This window comes from Haemaphysalis longicornis, unplaced genomic scaffold, assembly GCF_048455015.1.
Source record: "Haemaphysalis longicornis isolate Haplotype H1 unplaced genomic scaffold, Haemaphysalis longicornis Haplotype H1 scaffold_9, whole genome shotgun sequence".
NCBI lineage: Eukaryota > Metazoa > Arthropoda > Arachnida > Ixodida > Ixodidae > Haemaphysalis > Haemaphysalis longicornis.
The window spans coordinates 136,558,324-136,576,809 of NW_027526460.1; the positions used below are offsets into that span (position 1 = coordinate 136,558,324).

Genomic DNA, 18,486 nt, shown 5'->3' on the forward strand with positions numbered 1-18,486 from the left:
CGATTCCGCAACGGTAATGTGTTTGCACAATGTTTGTAAGCACATTGGAAAGAGCAGAATGTCAATAGGTCACCGAAGCTTTGTTCACCCACTGAACAAGAGTACGTTACACCTGCACTACACGCACAGAAACGTTCAATCGCCAGTTCACGAATAACTTGCAGCGGGCCTAGTAGATAGACAAGGCGCCACTCAGCAGAGAATGCAATCGAAGCCTTCGACACGGCAGTGTAGCACAGGTACTCAAATCGCCGCAGAAAAAGATTCGCATTTATCTCTTGTAGTGCCTCAGATAAGGAGTCGAAAGGATGAAATGTTTAAGAAGTAAGGATTGGATCAAAAAACGTGGTGGAGCATGTTCGCCGGTATGTGAAATGAGTTTGCATCACATGATTTCAGAATGTTTTTTTGCAGATGTAGGAACAGATATATCGACGAGAAGAAAAACACCATGTACGTCACAGACGAGCTAAGAAATGTCTAAGCCAGTGCCGAAAACGTAAGCATTATTTATGCTTTCATCTAGCTAACATTCCGGGTCAACACTAGTGCAGGAACGTGTCATGATTATTAAGATTACGCTGTGACAGTTCATCAGTAGAGCGTTAACCAACGCTTCCTTTACCTGGACAGGCATTTTGTGACGCGTGGTCCCATGCAGCGGCTTTTTTGGTCTGGGTAACTGCATCGCAGGCTACGTTTTGCATACAGCAGTGCTTTAAAAGTAACACCTCGCGATATATTACTCGAAGAGAATTTTTTTCCTTCGCAGGCTCATCAGCGTTTTACGCGATGAGCCTGGGCTCAAAAATTTCGCAGAACCCTTGTTGGGTTTTTTGCGAAAGCCTTTGCGGGAATTATCATAAAAGGTCAAAATTGCGTTACGGTTATCTCTAAAACTAGTTACGTAGTTAGAAATTATGGGGTGCAGGAGATCTAAAGAAGAGTTGCTCATAGCTATGGCCAATAATTTAGATGAAAATAACCAGCAAGTTTGATTAATTTGATACAACTTGGAAATTATTTGGAAGTATTATCTGCTTCTTATGCATGATGCAAAAGGGAAAAAACAAACAGGGCGAAGCTTCTTCCTGAGGTAACTAGGTAAGTCAATCGTTTGGTATCACTCGCAGGCGCATCTAGTGTAAAAAGGCAAAGATTGCTCTTTTAAAAGGGCAAACGAACACTATCAGTTAAAAAGCGACCTAGTGACCACCGTACTGGCGGAGACAAGTGTCAGGAACGGACCGCGAGATGTTTTGAAATTTATTTTCGGAAGTGTCGAAAACAAGTATTGAATATGATAAATTTTCTTTAAGCAGTTCTCGATTAAATTTAAAAATAATGTTACGTGGGGAGATTGAAAAAGGAGAGCGCAAATATATGTAAAATCTGTGCTAATTTACAGGTTGTCATGAAAGAATTTTCTCCGGCGTGATCAACGGGTTTTGTCTTTTGGTGTTTAGAGCATAGCTCGGCAAAACTGGATGCCACTCACTCACACTCACTCAAAAAATATATTTATACTAAACACTCATGCTCGCCACTCCGCCCTCACCACTCGCTCTCACTCACACTCACGCTCGGCACTCCGCTCTAACTACTCGCACTCACTCGTGCTCACGCTCACAACTCGTCGTCACCACTCGCACTCACTCGCACTCACGCTCGCCACTCCACTCTCACTACTCGCACTCACTTGCGCTCACGCTAGCACTCGTCCCCATCACTCGCACTCACTCGCGCTCCTGCTGACCACTCCGTCCTCACCACTCCCACTCCCTCGCGCTCACGCTCACCACTCGTCGTCACCACTCGCACTCACTCGCCCTCACGCTCACCACTCGCGATTGCAATTTCCACTCGCGTTGAGCCCCACTCACCACTCGTGAGTGCGAGTGCTCTCACCACTCGAGAGTAGTGAGCCCCGCTCGCCACTCGCGAGCGGCGGGTGCACTCGCGCAATGTGCGGTGCTTACCGCTGTGAGCGCCGACCCTCGGGCTATTATTTGCGGAAGCCGCTCGCTGTGGGTCCACCACAGCAAGGGGCTCCTGCGAAGAATAGCCAGCACGAGTAGAAGCTCAAGGGTCGGCCCTCACAGCGGTAAGCACCGCACATCGCGCGGGTGCCACCGCCGGTCGCGAGTGGCGAGCGGGGCTCACTACTTGCGAGTGGTGAGTGCACTCGCACTTGTGAGTGGTGAGAGCACTCGCACTCGTGAGTGGTGAAAGCACTCGCACTCAGGAGTGGTGAGTGGGGCTCACCGCGAGTGGAACTCGCAGTCGCGAGTGGTGAGCGGGGCTCGCCGCGAGTGGAACTCGCACTCGCGAGTGGCGAGCGGGGCTCGCACCGAGCGGAACTCGCACTTGCGAGTAATGAGTGGCGCTGACCGCGTTTTTTTTTATTCGAAAGTTTCCCCTGCCGCATAACGGTGCACGATTCCCAGGTACACGGACAAGTTCGCTTCTTGTATAAAGTCCAGAAGGTGCCGATGAAATGGTCCATGAACCCAGCACTGCAGGTCTGGAGGGCAGCCAGGGTGGAGGCTGGTTGCACGAAGGTGCCGTAATCGGATATGGTGCAGTCTGGGGCAGGTCCACCGCAGATGCTGCACATTCACATTCTGTACGGTGGAGTCGCAGAATGGGCAGGTAGAGTCCTATGGGCCGCGTTACTGCGATGGCCAAGAGGCCGTCACAAACGGCGTAAGGGCCATCCCAACACGTATTCTCTGCAGCACAACCTCCTCTCGGCGAGTTAAGTCACCAAGGAGGTTTGAACCACACGGGGGTATGAGGGCTCGCGTGGTGCGCCGGAGAATTTCCATCTGTTGTGCGAGGTTTCAACTTGGATCTTCGGGGAAAAGTGGTAGTGGTCGCATCAAGGTATGCAGGCGAATAGCCGTGTCTGCCTCCCTACTACCGGGTACCGCTGAACGGGGTACCCATTCTATGCGGATCTGCAGTAGAGTGCTTCGTCCTAAGTGGTGAATGGCATCTGCGAACGCAGTAGCTTGTGTTACGCGGCGGATGTCGTGGATGGCTTGCGTAGTCTGTGCATATGGAAGTCGTATACCCGCGAGTGTTCAGTGGGGCTCGCCGCGAGGGGCACTCGCACTCACTGGCACTCGCACTCACCAGCCCACAACAATGGCGAGGCTCAATGAGTGGTGAGTGGGGTGTGTGAGTGCACTCGTGAGTGCGTTTGCCGACCTATGGTTTAGGCGGTACTGGAATTTGACGTCAAAAGTCCGAAAACAGTTGTTGGTAAGTTGTTTCAGCAGTGGATAGGCATACCAGTTCCCGAAGCGCAACATTTATGGCAAAACACTGTTGGCAGCTCACCCTCCACAATTAGTGCAAAACCGGGACCTTTCCCCTTCAGCATCTTCAGAGCTGCCACCACCATGTCAGTGAGCGAAGGGACTTCGTCTGTGCGGTTAATATCGTACGGCAGATGGCTTGGCGAGAACAGGCCTGGGCAGAAAGAAAAATGGGACGATGCAATGCCACATTCTAAATTCTGCTTTTCAACATTGTCTACTGTATCAACGTTAGTGCTGGGAATGAATAAATGAAATGTAGCCTTTTTTGAGGAGGTGAAGAGCTTTTTCTAGCGCAGTAAGAGGCGATTTACGTCAAATATCATGCCGTCGAAAGGATATTTACGCTGCAAGTGGACCTACTTAGGAGTATAATTTTTTCTAGTATCCCCTCTCGTTTTGCGTAATGGTGTCACAAATTAGGAAAAAAAAACGCGGAAGACATCCATCTGAGAGGCATCAAGGGGCGCAGAGATAGTGTTACCTGGCGACATAACATATGAGTCGAATCACGGAAAAGGGAGACATTTTTTTCGAACTTTTTAGAAGTGGATCAGCGAGCCCGAGTTAAGCCTCGCGTCGTGCACATCTTCATCCTCGTCGGTAGGGTAGCGGCATTTCCTTTCTTGTCTTGACATCTCGTGACATCGCCCCGCGTCAAGGATGACCAACTCGATCGACTCACAGTCGCCTGGTGGGTGCAGTGAGGGTGAAATGCGAGATGGTTATAATGGAGAAATCTTTGCCTCCACAGATGACGATGTTTAGCTCGGTGGGCAGTGCTGCGTAAGAGTATTGCCACAAATACAACGAAGCAACCCCCAAGGTTCCCAAGGCTCTAGGAGATTAGCTGAGGAACTGGGGTGAGGAACGTCATTATAGGGTGCTTCGGTGCCAGCGCCGCTGTACAAGGTGGAGACACCCCTTGAACGGTCCAGTGCCGATGGTATTGGGTCAAAGTGCTGAACGCGTTGTTGTTCTCGTTTTCCACAAGAGCCAGCAACGCGAAACAGATAATGATTCAAACTTCACCAGTAAACCGCGTTGCGGCGACTATTTTAGCGCGCTTTTGATACAATAACTTGCTGCGCGAAGAGCGAGTGATCCACAATGGGTGGCGCCAGCGTATACGTCTCTCCACTCTTTACGGTGGGCGTGCGTGAATCGAGGCACCCTACGTCGTCGTCTTTTGGGCAAGTCACAGCGGTTCGCGCCCGATGGTTCGACAGGTCTGCGCACCATAGGCTGGCGACACCATTCTTCGGAATGGGCACGTCCATGGCTCACGAGTGCCGTGGCAAGCCGGCGCGATCCAAGCGCGTTGTCGTCATTATTGCCTCAGGGGGATGCGGGGTGGATCTGAGGGGCGAGATGTGGATAGACACCGCACCCTCCACCAAAGATATTACGAGGAAAATATTTCTACTAGCAAAGCCGTTTTACAAGGTTGAAGGGGTAACAACTGCAGAGCAGACTTGCAGGGGCTCATGCAAGCCTCGCCCGGCCGAAGCGTCGCCGTCTTTTTTGACTCCTACTTCCTCGAAGCACTTGAAGGTTTAGTTAACTCCTTCGGTGTTCACATGTCCATCTCACCGGTGGAGAGCCAGCACAAATCGCCCCACATGCCTGGTCGGCTAATTGCAGGGTCTAGCATCCCCGGAAACTAATGTACACTGCGTCCGTAAAATAGCTGCATCCTTGGCAGATCATCCAGGTGCCTCGTTTTGATTCAAAAGGGCCTGTGCAGTGTGTCTGGTTGTAGGATATTTCAGGTTTGCATCCGAGTATTTGCAGTTTGGCCAACAGTTTCGGCAAAAGTGCAAAGCTCCCAATGTATGGTCTAAATCCCTAATTTCTTCTTTTTGCAGCATAAACTGGTCACAAACTTCCGAAAGGTCAACAAATAATTGGACTTCTGCGATTTTGTTATCTTATCAGTTTTTTATTGACCAAACAACAACAATACGTTTATCGCCCAGGTATTGCATGTTCAATGTTTTAGGGTAAATCGGGTAAATCAAATGTCATTAATTTCTCTTTCCTCGTATTACTGCTGCTTCGTCAAGAAGACATTGGGCATCATAATAGACCGTACATGCCGCCAGGCAAGATGTCGCAAGCAAATGGCGCACAGAACGCCATATACAGGCACACACAACTTCACTCCAAACAGCAAAGTAGGGTTAACAATACTACTTAGTGAGCCGGACTACAAGAGTAAGCTATATCTGCGAAAACTGCGACTATTGGTCCTCAATGTAGACTTGACAGGAAGTATACCCCAACACAGGAATCAGGGAGGGGTTTAGGGGTACCTCAATTCCCCCAGGCGAGGTTGAAAAGATGGGTTCAACCGCCCTAGTTTTGGAACCATCAGTCTACAAGAAAACGACAAATGAGTCGCTGGAGTAGCTTAAATTCAGGTTTGAGTCGCTTTGGGAAAACGTATGACTCATCTGACAAGGATAAGCCTTCCTTAAATCTCGATTCACCTGCTCTTTTTCCTTTTTTGTCGTAATTTTCTACTGCCGGATTACCCTCGCTAGAGGTTTACTGTTCCTTTAAAAAGAGAAAATGATTTCCTTCCCGTAATTTCTTACAGCATAACATTGTGTCAAACGTGAAGTCAAAGCGCTGTTCGAGTGCCACGTAGAGGCTACCATTGTTCTTCCATAACCAAAAAAATGGGGTTAATCATTGCACCATTCAAGATGTTACCGAAGATAAAGCAAGAGTTGTTACTAACATTACGTGTTTGATTCCAGGTTCAGTTGGAAAAATATTGGGCGCGCTTTGTGGAAAAAACTGTTCCTTTCACGAACAAAAAACAAACACTTTGGTGCGTAGAATTACAAAATCATGATCGTAGTCACCATTATCACCACCATCGTCGATTGTTTTGAGCTCCCTACCTTCAAATCACTTCCGGAGCATCTGAAATATTTTTTTACCAAGAACGTCTAAACCAGAACCAATAAATAGTCCACTTCGGATCGACGGCGTTTGTGCTTGTGTAAGGAGGAGTTATGTTTCCAATTTTTAAGCAACGTTATTCTTTAAATTTAAAGCGTCATTTTGCTGGCCAGTTCTAAAAAAGTGCTGCGGAACTTTTTTACAACTCTCCCGTTTGCTAAGATATAAAAAACGTGGAATGAACTCGCCGTTCTGTGTACCAATCTGTCTGTGTGCATGTGCGTGTGCACAATACGTGTTACGCTAATAGTACGAGGATTCGAGAATTGAGCAGAAAATTATGTGAGAGCCAATGGGGGAGAAATATTATAATAACATTAGAGACACCATAAAAAGCTGGTTTAGAAAATATGTCAGCGCATAACAGAGATAAAAAAATTCCAGTGCTTCCAAGCAAAAACTTGTCGGCATGCCGACATTCGTATGTGTAGCGAAAACATTGAATTCCCGACATAGAATGACACGTTCCTCTAGACGCTAAAAGTGCCTGTATTAGCATGCGTGTGCAAGTTCGGTGTTTACTGTGGCTCATTCTATAAGATATCATACAACTTAAGATGTTGCGAATGCAACGTTGGGCACACACGCGATCCTCCTAAATGTCGTTGTTTAAAGAGTGAAAAGGTTGCACGTGCAGTCGTATGTTTACATAAACAAAGTAAGCGAAATTTTTATTAAGATGGTGAAAAGCAACATCATGAAGTAACTGTAAATTTTTAGCACCGAGAAAAATCCAAGCTCGTCTCACCCAGCAAATTGTCGACCTTGTTGACGTCTACAGCAAGCAGCTCCTCCTTGGATGCAACAAACTGTCGTCTGCGGCCGGCCCTCTCCCATTGCGTGATGAGGTCGGGTTCGCCGAACCGTTCATCGGCCCGCACGTCTTTCGACCGGAAGAAAGAAAGACCACCACCGAGGACGACCTGAAGGATTGCGGACAAGCACCAAAACTTTGAACATGCCGAAGGCAGCAGAAATTGTCCGCACTTGCCATTGCAATAATTTATTCAAAATATTAGCCAGGGGTGGTTTTGGTTTCTATACGCTCAGCAAGAGCTGCTGAGGTATATTCTTGTTTACTTAGTCTAAAAGTACATCTAAAAAAGTCACAAGCACGGAAGGCAGCGTACAAACAACTACGGTTACATTTTGAGTATAGCAACTAGAGAAAAAGGACGCCACTAATCAGGAACAAAAGAAGCAGTCTACGTTTTGTATCGGCTAAAGGAAATAGACCCTGTTGGCCGCTAAAATGGACAAGTGTTTATTGACAGGAAAAAAAAGAGATAAGTTAGCACGTATTAAATACAGAAATTAGAGTAAGACTTGGCCCGCCTCTAATTGACTTGAGCGGCACGCTTCAGAGGAAAATTGTACTGATCTGCGAGCATGGTCTTACCAGACAAAATTGAGAATACAGAATATGTAGTTAAGCGTTATCGACGTATTTTTACGGTTAAAGCAAGGTTCGAAAGTGCCGCTTCACAACCACTATCGTCCCCGCCAAAGCCCAACATAGCCCGCAAAGTTGAATGTACCTGATGGCTGATATGTTTAACATGTCAATATCTGGGTGAAGAAATCCAAAAAATGCGTAAAAAATGAAATTTTGAAGGTTGAAATTGCCCAAAACCAATGCTGGAAAAGGTGACGTCGTTGTGGCACTTACTGCGGCAGTGGCGAGCGAGGCACAAAGTTTTATTCTGTACATCATAGATGGAACTAAGGCTCTGGACTGGCATTGAGCCATGAAAATAATAAAACACGTTTGGTAATTGTGCAACGCAGACACAAAAATGGCATCGATAAAGACTCATTTTACTTCAAGTGCTTCAGGTGCGACAATTTAGCGCTACATGTCTGGCCGTGCCACAGAAGAATGTCTACGTGAATTGATGTATTGCTTTCACAAAAGGGAACTCCAGCTAAATGTTTGGTTTCTAGACGTTTCTAGACGTTTTGAAGAGTAGGCAACTTCGCCGTCTGAAACAGCGAATAGAAACTGGTAGAGTGGCGAATTCGCTTATACCCCAACCATTTTCTGAGTGTTTAAGGTGGGGACTATAGTCATGCGAGCCTCCTGAACACTGCTTCATATATAAGTAGACGACCACTGCTGTGTAAACAGCCGGACTGTGCTTCCAACTAACAGCAATATAAATTCTAAAGTATTATGTTCTCTAGCGCTTATTTGTAATATGTTTCGTTTCGTCTTTTCACTCTAACTTAAAACAGGCCTGAGGTTTTCTTCCTAAATAAGCCATGTATTCATTCTGTCATTCAGTAATTTTCTTGCGATTGCTTTAACCCCTGGTGTGTGTAGGGCTTGACTTCACAGTTTCGCCGCACATGGAAATGACAATAGAAAAATTAAAGCCGTTCCACTCAATGTGAAAGCTGTCGGGAGTGCAGAGCAGTCATTCGCCATAATGGGCAGTAGCGCCGTTATCTGCTCACTGCTACCACCCAATACAATTCAAATTTCCCGCCTTCGCAGTGTTCGCGCGCCCCATGCGCGAAACTGCCCCATCGGGAGTTCTGTTCTTTTTGTGCTTGCTTTTCCTCTCGCACGCGCCGGCATTGCACTGCCACTTTTTTTTTTTTACCTGCTATCGTAAAAACCAACCCAACGAGCGTTCCAAACTAAATTAACGAGCGCTCTGCCGGTTACTTACGCATATTTTGCCTCAAACGTGCCTGCAGTTTAATTTGCGCTAAAAAAAACGGGGAGATGTCGGACAAGCACCAGCGGTTCAGGACTTTCGAACGCTCATGACTATGTAAACCGATTGACTTTCGAAGCCTCTGGGTTACGCCGCGACGACAGGCGCTACGACGGAACGGCGTGTGGGTCTACTTCGGTCCAGCGAGCGAGCTACGACGGCAAGGCGCGCCCCTATAATCATCTTGCACTTGCTGTTGGACCTTTCTATACTCAACCAAACCATGTCTTCACAGCCATACATTCGCTTAAAGCCTTGGAGAGAAATTTAAAGCAGGTTGCACTCCACAGCGACACATGGCGTCTTACAGAGGTATTTAATTGAGGGCGCTATGGCTTTGATATTTATATATCAGCTGAGATTACAATACCGTAGAGTGATGAAAGTTGAACAGCAATGTTTCTACACGTGAATACAAACGTTTGAACGTGTTTGGAAAGATAACAGGCAGGCATAAATTCATCAAGGAAGCCCAACAGTATGACGGCGAGGAATGCCGGTACGCAGGCTTGCGGACAAAATGGGAAATATGGAGACGACGGCGATGCGAGGATAATCCGTCAAAATTTCCGAGTGGTAAGTGGTGGACAGTCTAATATTGCCAAAAGTGCGATAATGGCGGCGGTATTTATAGAATAATTTGGACATAACTACGGTGATTCGGGATACGATCCGGAGTAAACTCGGATTATTTCAAAATCAGAGCAGCAGGAGGTTCCCGGACCTTAATATTGTGTGCCAGTCGCCCGTTTATAGGAAAGAACATCACTCAATCTGCATCGAAGAAAAACTTCCGCTTCCCGTCGATTTAAATTTATCGCCATTGAGCAACTGGAGCACGAGTAATCTTTATCTTTCCGCCAGCATCTCGTGTTACAAGTGATGTAAAGCAGAAACAAAGCAAAAGGGTTCCGCCAGCATCCGCTCATCACATTTAAAATGGGCTGCCGACACAGTCTTGTCTCTGCCGCAACATAGGACGCAGAAGCATTGCCATTACCTGCTTTACCAGCTGCCTAGTCGAAAACGTGGGTTCGTAGCTGCTAGCCTCGTTGCAAATATCGTAGAAATACGATAGTGTTCTGTCGTCCTTGCCGCGTAATGGCCTCTCTCTTCCCTTCTCCGCCCGCCCATCACGCCCTTCCCTTCCGTCTCAATAATCCCACTATAAACGCAGTCGACGTGTGCTCAAGTGTATTCGATTCGCGCGCGTACCACGGCTGGAAGTCAATCCATTAAGACCGTTTGTTAATGTCTCGTCTGGAGCTCGATCCACAAGCGCAAGGCTCGTGCAGAGGCCCTTTTTTTATTTTGTGGCTAAAGTAATGTTTTCAACGCGTGTTTGCTCTTTGCTATCGCAAAAATTGCGGCCACGTCTATTTTTAAAGAAACGAACAATGCGTGGACGTATGTTAAATTCATGTTCTGCCTCAAATATTCCTAATCTTTTACATTGCTGAATATTGCCGAAAAGTATTAACTTTGCTTTCGAATTTAGGTGTTCGGGAACGTTTTTACTATACAAACGCCTCGTACAAGCCTACTTAAAATTTTAATCGGGCAGCTTGATCATGCGACAGACAGACACAGTAAAATTTTGTGTTTAATTAGCGTAACATCTTTAGACTAGACGACCATTAGAGGCCGAAGTGCGCTCAGGCCTGCGCGGTGTAGCTAGGCGTTGCGGCTTCGCGACCTCGGCCTGTTGGCTAGACCCGTCTCGAAACATGCAAGGACCGGTATTGGCGTCCGATCCGGGGGGTCACCTAGTGTCATTTTTACAGCTTCCCTGTTAAAATAACACTAGGTGACCCCCGGAGGGGACGCAAATACTGTAAAAATACAACTAGTTGATCCGCCGGATCGGACGCTAACACTTATACAGCGAAGCTGTAAAAAAAATTCCCTCGCACTTCCCCGAGGGGGAGAGTGTGTAAGTGCGAATGCACGGTTGTTGATTGCGCGATTACGGTGGATATCGTGATGTTGGAGTGGAGAGGAGCCGCCCAACACCCGCAGTCACTGAGCAGAGAGAGGAGGAGGAGAGTAGCGCCAGCCGTTACGGCGAGGGCTACACGAGCGCCCTCACGCGTCGGAATGCCGAGCGCCCGCTACGCGAGCGAGAGCTCTCCCGCCCGAAGTGGAGAGGAGGAGGAGAGTAGCGCGCGCCCATCTCCCCCCGTTGCTAGGGAAGACGAGGAGGAAGACGAGGAGCGCGCGCACCCGCAGTTGTTGCTATGCGGACGACGGCGGCGGACGATTCAGGCTCGCTTAAGAAGTGCATTCGCACTTAAAATCGCGCGTAGTGGCCATAGATGCGCGATTTTAGGGCTTCCCCGCAGAAAAACCCAGTGGCGGAATGCCAGCTCGCAAAGACAACACTTAAACCGATAAGTTCAGAGGTCCTTATTTTGATATAAGACTACTTATATTGCTACTGGAAGAATGTCTTCCCAACATAAATTTGTGTTTACAAGCGAAAGTGACTTTAAGGCGATCACTGTAAGCAAGGCAAGCTCACAACGACCAACCTTCAACCGATAAGGTACCAGGTACATCATATTTTCATGTAAAACGCCTTTCATTCGCTTGGAAGAATGTCTTCCCGGTTATAAATTTGTGTTAACAAGGGAAGCAATCTTTAAAACGATCAGTGTAAGCTTGGTCAGCTTACAGAGACCAAGCTTAGACCGTGAAGGTCTGAGGGCTTTCATATTTTAGTATAGAGAACTTAGCTCTTCAGAAATGCCTTACCCGCAAGTACAGCTTAAGAAAATTGGTGTAAGCCTGGTCTTTGGCAGATGGCTTTCCCAATTTGTCTCCTGCAGAGAGACAACCACACATAAAGAAAACAAATTGGCTGTGGCTAACTCAGTTATGCCTGTGTGTGCGTAGCGAGTGGTACAGTTAATGTCATTTTTTAGCTTCGTTCTCTGTACGGTTCAATTTTTATCGTTTAGCTTCGCACGTCAGAGTGCTTAGGGTTTATTGTTATTTGTCGTAAAGTTACTGTTTGTACGCCAAGCACGTTCTTCTTCTGTCCCCACAGCTCGTTGCCTCCTCCTGGTTTCATTCCGTCATTCATCCGCGGCTCTGGCACGAGATGCCGAACTAGACGACGAACCATCCTCATATGAATCCACTCGCCTGTGCGCTTCATATTTACGACGATTCTCGAGGCGTGCGGCTCGTTCTTCCTCCGTCTCCTGGGCTCACTGCCTCCTCTTGGTCTCGTTCCGACGACAAAGCCGGGCTTCTTTGAGTCTATCCGAACCCCTTTCCATATCTGACGACGAAGCCCACCTTGCCGCCCCTTCAATATGTACTATGCAATGCCGGTTCCTCCTCTGTTGTTGCAATGCGGTTTCACTGCCTCCTCCTCGGACGTCATGCCAGATGGCGCGGCGAGCGGCCCTGCCAGCTGCATGGTTGCCAGGAAACCGCTAAGCTCGCGGTGTGGCCACCGGCCACAGCAAAACGTCTAGAATATGACCATTGTAGCTCTCGCCAGAAAAATGCCCGGCAAACGTGGCCCGATAACAGCGACGTGGATGTAATCGTCAGCGGCATGCCGATACTAATGCGGCATCTGAGAGAAGACCCTCGACACGGCACGTTAACGACAAGAGAAAACCGATGGTGCAAATCGTGAGTCATGTTGGCACCTTGGCGCTCAAAGCGTTTTTTTCCAAAAGCGCTTCCTCGATCGTCATTTAGGCTCGATCTACAACATGTGCGAAATGCAGTGGTTCCATAACGACGTGATCGCGCACCCGCAAATTCCGACAAATTCTCGGTGTGGACTCAGCCATCAGCGACTCAGTCATCGGCGAATACGTCAAGGAAGGTCAGGCTGAGTGAGTGGTGCAACGGGATGACCCCGGGGAAAGAGTTTACTTCGTCCCTCATCACGCAGTTGTCAGACGGGAGGCAAACACGGCGAAAGTTGGCCTGGTATTTGATGCTTCATCGCACGAGAAGGGCGAGCCATCCCTTAGCGACATGCTGGACAAAGGAGGTAAGCTTGGACCCGAGCTGTTGCAGTTACTGTTGCAGTTCAGGTGCTATCCTGCCGTCATGACTGCTTATTTCCGAAAGGCCTTTCTGCATATATCTGCTCGTCGAGAGGATCGTGACGCTCTGCGATTTCTGTGGATGGATCGGCTGCCGAGCAGCGAGCATCCCAGTCCAAACATAGTTGAATGGCGAACGACAAGGATGGCATTTGGGGCCTCGTCAAGCCCGTTTCTTTTGGCAGCTACCTTACAGCAGCATCTCGAAACGCGAAAGGATGGATATCCAGAAATATCAGCTCGCCTGCAGCGATCCTTCTACGTCGACGACCTCGTTATCTGAGCATCTTCGGAAAAGGAAGCTCTAGAGCTTTACGAGGCAGCTATCACCATTATCAACTACGCCAGCATGGATCTTAGAAACTGGTGCTAGAACTCCAGCGTACTGAATGACCGTTTCGTCGCGGACTCCGTTTCTCTTGAAAGCGTTGGATAAAGCAAGCCAATTTGGAAGATTCTTGCGTTGCACTGGGATCACATGGGGGACGACATAATACTGACAACTCAAACCATTTCTTCCTGCGTTTCGAAACAGCCATACACCAAGCCAACTGTGCTACAAGCCTTTGTACGGCTCTTCAATCCTCCAGGCTTGATAAGCCCTTTCACGAACGAGCTAGCTTGATCTTTCAGCGTCTGCGGCGACACAACTGTGCATGAGACGATCTGTTCCCGCCAGACCTTGGAGAACTGTGGAAAGCGTAGGTAATAGAGCTGTCCACCCTGTCTGCTCTGCGACTTCGCAGATGCGTCAGCTACCCAGAATCGAAGGACTGTGCAAAATTCGAGTTGCAGTTTTTGCTGACGCAAGCCCTCTTGCCTATGGAGCAGCTGTTTATGTCCGGCAACAACTCTCGGATGACAGCTTTACCACGAAGCTTCTTATGAGTAAAAGCCGCGCCGCGCAGCTGCAGGCTGTATCCCTTCCCCGACTAGAGCTACTAGCATGTCTTGTGGCTTCGAGGCTCTGGAGCTACATGCGACAAGTTCCGGAGTTCGCCGATTGTCATGCTTCAATCTGTACCAATTCAGCGATAGCGCTGCACTTGATTTTTGGGGACACAAGTCGCTAGGAGACCTTTGTAAGAAATAAAGTCATGGACATTAAACAATTAAAACGGTGTCCCTGGCGGATATGCATGAGTGCTCACAATCCCGCTGAGTTGCTTACACGTGGAGAGCCGGCTCTGGCTCTGACGCGAAAGACGATTTGTGGACGGGACCACTGCGGTTAGGACGTTCTGGATAGGACTGGCCTAATACAACATTCGCACTTTTGCCAGTGAGTTACCTGTCTCCGGAGCTTGCATACGTTTGCCCAGCTGCGGTCGTTCAAGGGCCCGAACGTTAGTCTGCCGGGCTGCTTGACCTCGATCACTATAGTCACCTCTCCAGGCTACTGAGAGTTACGCCGTGGGTTATGACGTTCCACCGCAATGGCGCCCCAAGCAAGCCGTAAGTTTCTGGCCCGCTTCAAGCAACGGAAATTAACGAGGCAGAACTGCACTGGTTGCGACTCGTTCAACACACTGCCTTTCCCTCCGAGGCTGCAGCATGTCGTGGAGGTCAGCCACTTCCCTCGAGGTCCAGGGTGCTTACTCTACAACCCGATATCAGAGAGAACGGTCTGCTTCGAGGGGGAAGTCGGCTACACGAATTAGATAGCCCGGAGGAGCTGAAACATGCAGTCTTGTTACCTGATGATGACCGATTCATCCGACTGTTGATCAATGCAACGCATGTCCGCCTTGTACACGCTGGTGTTCAGACTACAAAACTCGACCTCCGTTCGCGATTCTGGAATTTTAAGGGACATCGTACCGTCCGAAATGCACTGATGTCTTGTCTACCATGCCGCAGTAGACGCCTATGCCCAGAGTCAGCATCTATGGCACCATTGCCAAGGGATCGCCTAGCAGAGACTTCAACCTTCGACGTCGTCGGCGTGGACTTCTGTGGGCTGCTCTACTCACGCACTAGTTCCCATTATTCTGCGAAGTTGTTCATCGCTGTGTTTTCTTGTGCAGTCACGTGTGCAGTGGAATGAAAGCTGACCTCGGATTTGAGCACACGAACCTTCCTTCTTGCATTCCAGCGCTTTACATGGAGACGCGGAATACCATCAACTGTGCATTCGGACAACGCCAGGACCTTCAAGAGCTGCGCAAGACAACTTCGAGTGCTGTCTACACGAAAGATACAAGATCATGCCAGCTCCAAGGGAATTGAGTGGAAATTTATTGCTGAGCCTGCTCCATGGTAGGGCGCTTTTTGGGAGTGCGTCATCTGTACCACCAAGGACTCGCTCGAACGTTGCCTGGGACGTAGCTCTCTTGATTGTGAAGAGCTGCTTACTGTGATGTTGGAGAATGAGGCGGCTGTGAATGGCCGTCCACTCACTCCAGTCAGCGATGACAATACCGAAACCAGGGTGCTCACACTTTCTGATTTCCTCATCGGACAGCGCGCTGTAAGTCAGGAGCATTCGAAGTTGCCAGTAACAAAGGCCCGAAACCGTGTTTACGTACGAGTTTATATGTAGGGCTAAATAGAGCAATTGGGCAAGCCATAGTAACAGAGAAAAAAATACATAAGGCAGGAGGATCACAAGGATGATAACAGAAGGGCATTAATCCAGCACTGGAAGACTGCACGAGCAATATGACCATGCTTGTAGATAACTAGCAAAGTACCTGCACCACAATAGCACATATGTGCTGCTAAGCGGTGATTAGCCAAGCCTCGCAGGCACAGTAACAACGAGAACACGAAATTGTACTCAACGCAGTAGAAAAAATCGATGTCATCCCACCTTCCGAAAAAGGACGTCCGGTGAATGTGTTGTAAACCACAAGAAATGCTGATGGGGTAGGTAGGAAATGTTTCTCGTCGTCTCAGCGGGCTTTTCGCTTGTTCTCGGCTTCTATGGCGGTAAATGCTGGATTCACCGCAGCCTGACGCACACGCTTGGCTTCTGGGGCAAGAACTGCTGTATTTAGTGACGCTAGCTCTAACAATCTGGAAACCTAAGCTTTACCAGAACACAACGTGAGGGTGGTCGCACTGTTCCCTGGCTCGTTATCATCCATAATGTTGTTTCGGTGCTTGTTTTGTGCTTTTTCAAACGCATACTGTGCTCTCTGCTGTATGCCTTGTTAGCCTGACGCATGCGTTCGGTGTCTGAGGCGAGAACGTCTGTGTCCTTCCTTGGTTTTTTATTTGCGGCACGAAATTAGCCGACTAGAGGCTACCAGCTTCGCTGCTATTGATAATGGTACTGAGACAAAAATCGCCCCACGGGACATGTTTCTGTATGTTTGTGCTGTCGTGAACTGTCTATGTCAGACGCAGCTGTTAAGCGTGGCCGCCCACAGAGGCACGCCTGGGAAGAAATTGCAATGGCGGAAGCACTTAAATGCCGCTGCAGGGAAACAGGAAGGAGCTCAGAACCTTTAAAACCACCGCCAGAAAACACAACCACAAAAGTTACGACGCCAACGTTAACCATCTAGATATATATCCCGTGACGAAGACACTGTCGTGACATAATACCATAGTTCCCATAACTATTAAGAACATAATCACGACAGTCCTCCACAAGCAATGGAGGATCGTACAGCTTGCAACAAATGTAATGGTTTCGCTATGCCACGCGTAGCGACGTTAAGTGTTTCCTGTTTTTTTGTTTTTTCTCTCGTTGCGGCCTCCAATTGCAGCGCTTTTCATTGCCTGTGCCAAACTAACGAGTGACGTGAAAACAAATTAGGGCGTCGATCAAGCTTCTCTACAACATCCATAACTGCTTAGGCTTGAAATGTGTACTTCGCGGTTAGAAGTGGTCGCAAGAAAGATCAAGCTTAAAAACTTGAAATGATGCTCTCCCATCTGCGTGCTTCGAGCAGATGAAAAGACAGGCGCTGCTACGGTGTACAGATCTCTATCACTATCACCCAAACTATACGTGTAGCAGCCCTCATTATAGAAGAGTAAGTAACGCGCTAATCGTTCCATAGGCAGGCGGTTTTGGGAATGGAAGCCCCCAAGACAATGCTTAGCGTGCTTGGCGTTCATGACAATAGCGGTGTACAATGGTGTTCTTTCGATGCTGTTAGTTCTCAGATCAGAGTGCATTCATATTCTCTTCAGTACAGGGCAACTCCGACAGCGTTCCATGCCCACTCACGGTCAAGTTTCTCCCGGGTTCGTCCTCGACGAGCTGCCGCGCGATGCTCTTGCAGACAGACTTCTCAGTCACGATGGTCTCGTTTTCCCAGGCTCGATTTGCTGAATGTGCGTACGCAGCGGCTGGCGTGGCGTGGGTGATACGGGTGGTGGTCACCAGGCCGGTAGCCAGGCCTGAAATTGCCGGGAGGAATTGAAATCATCATCGTAAGCTTTGCGAGCGTTGTCAATGCATAGACACCTCGTTCCTCTGCAGCTATGTAAGACGCTTTGTCAAAGAGCCACATGAGTTCCTGTCTCTTAAACGTCCTTCCTAGTGGGATTCCTTTGGCAAAGAGTTAAATCCATCGAGATATCCGCTGATCTGTGTTGGTGCATAATTACAAGATGTCCCCAAACCCTTCCTTGCTAAACACGCACAGAGAACTAAAGCGACAGGGGAAGTTCGCATACAGAGTAATCCGGCGCCTTCAACTAGAGCACATCCACTTTTGGAGTCTATTTTGGTTAAACAGACGGTAACCTTTTTGATCGCAGTAGCCTCATAGGAATCGCCATCGGGTTTGCATTAAGCTTGTTCACTCCCTAACAGGCTATGTGTCACCTGTATCGTTTGTCTGCAAGCGGCGACGAGCATTTGTGTTAAAATATCTCGTGTCACCGCCTGACGATACTTAGGACTAAACACACTTCTGTATCACCCGCTCCATGGAAATAACCTTGGCATCCGTGGGCGTCGACTACATTCACGTGAACAAATGCGCCGTCTATCAAGTGTTTCGACGCTGGGAAGCCGTGTGGTTTAAAGGCACAGCGCACATCTATTCCCTACGTTACAAATGTAACAAAGAGTATGTACATATACTAGAAATAGTCAGCGTCCGTGACCACAGCTACATGATCAAGTCACTGTGATTAGTAGTGTCTCTACACATAGTCTTTACAAATCTTTGGTTGTCTTGGTTCTTCTGTGGAACGACGGAGCACAGATTGTTCTGATTAATGGCTGATTCCTGGTTCGCCAACGCAATGAGCACCGAGACCCAAAGTAGCTGTCTAGTTACTGCACTGCAAGGCCGCTGGTGGGTGGGGGGTTTGGCGCACGAGGATGCAGTACTGACCCCAGTGGTTCTGGGGACTCCAGGTCAAGGCATTTGTATGTTTTCGGGCATAGCGTTCGGCATTCTCTAGGGCTGTGTCCAAGCTCTGGTA

At 48.4% G+C, this 18,486-nt stretch overlaps 1 protein-coding gene across 1 annotated transcript in view; it reads right to left on the reverse strand.

Annotated features, from left to right (window-relative positions):
* LOC144153456 (alkaline phosphatase, tissue-nonspecific isozyme-like) overlaps positions 1–18,486 on the reverse strand; it is a 93,952-nt gene that overhangs the window by 23,088 nt on the left and 52,378 nt on the right. Inside the window, exons 4-6 of the mRNA XM_077685100.1 lie at positions 17,276–17,448; positions 7,045–7,219; positions 3,346–3,477 (exon numbers count right to left, since the gene is read on the reverse strand). Coding sequence (XP_077541226.1) covers positions 3,346–3,477; positions 7,045–7,219; positions 17,276–17,448 — 480 coding nt within the window. The remainder of the gene's footprint in view (positions 1–3,345; positions 3,478–7,044; positions 7,220–17,275; positions 17,449–18,486) is intronic.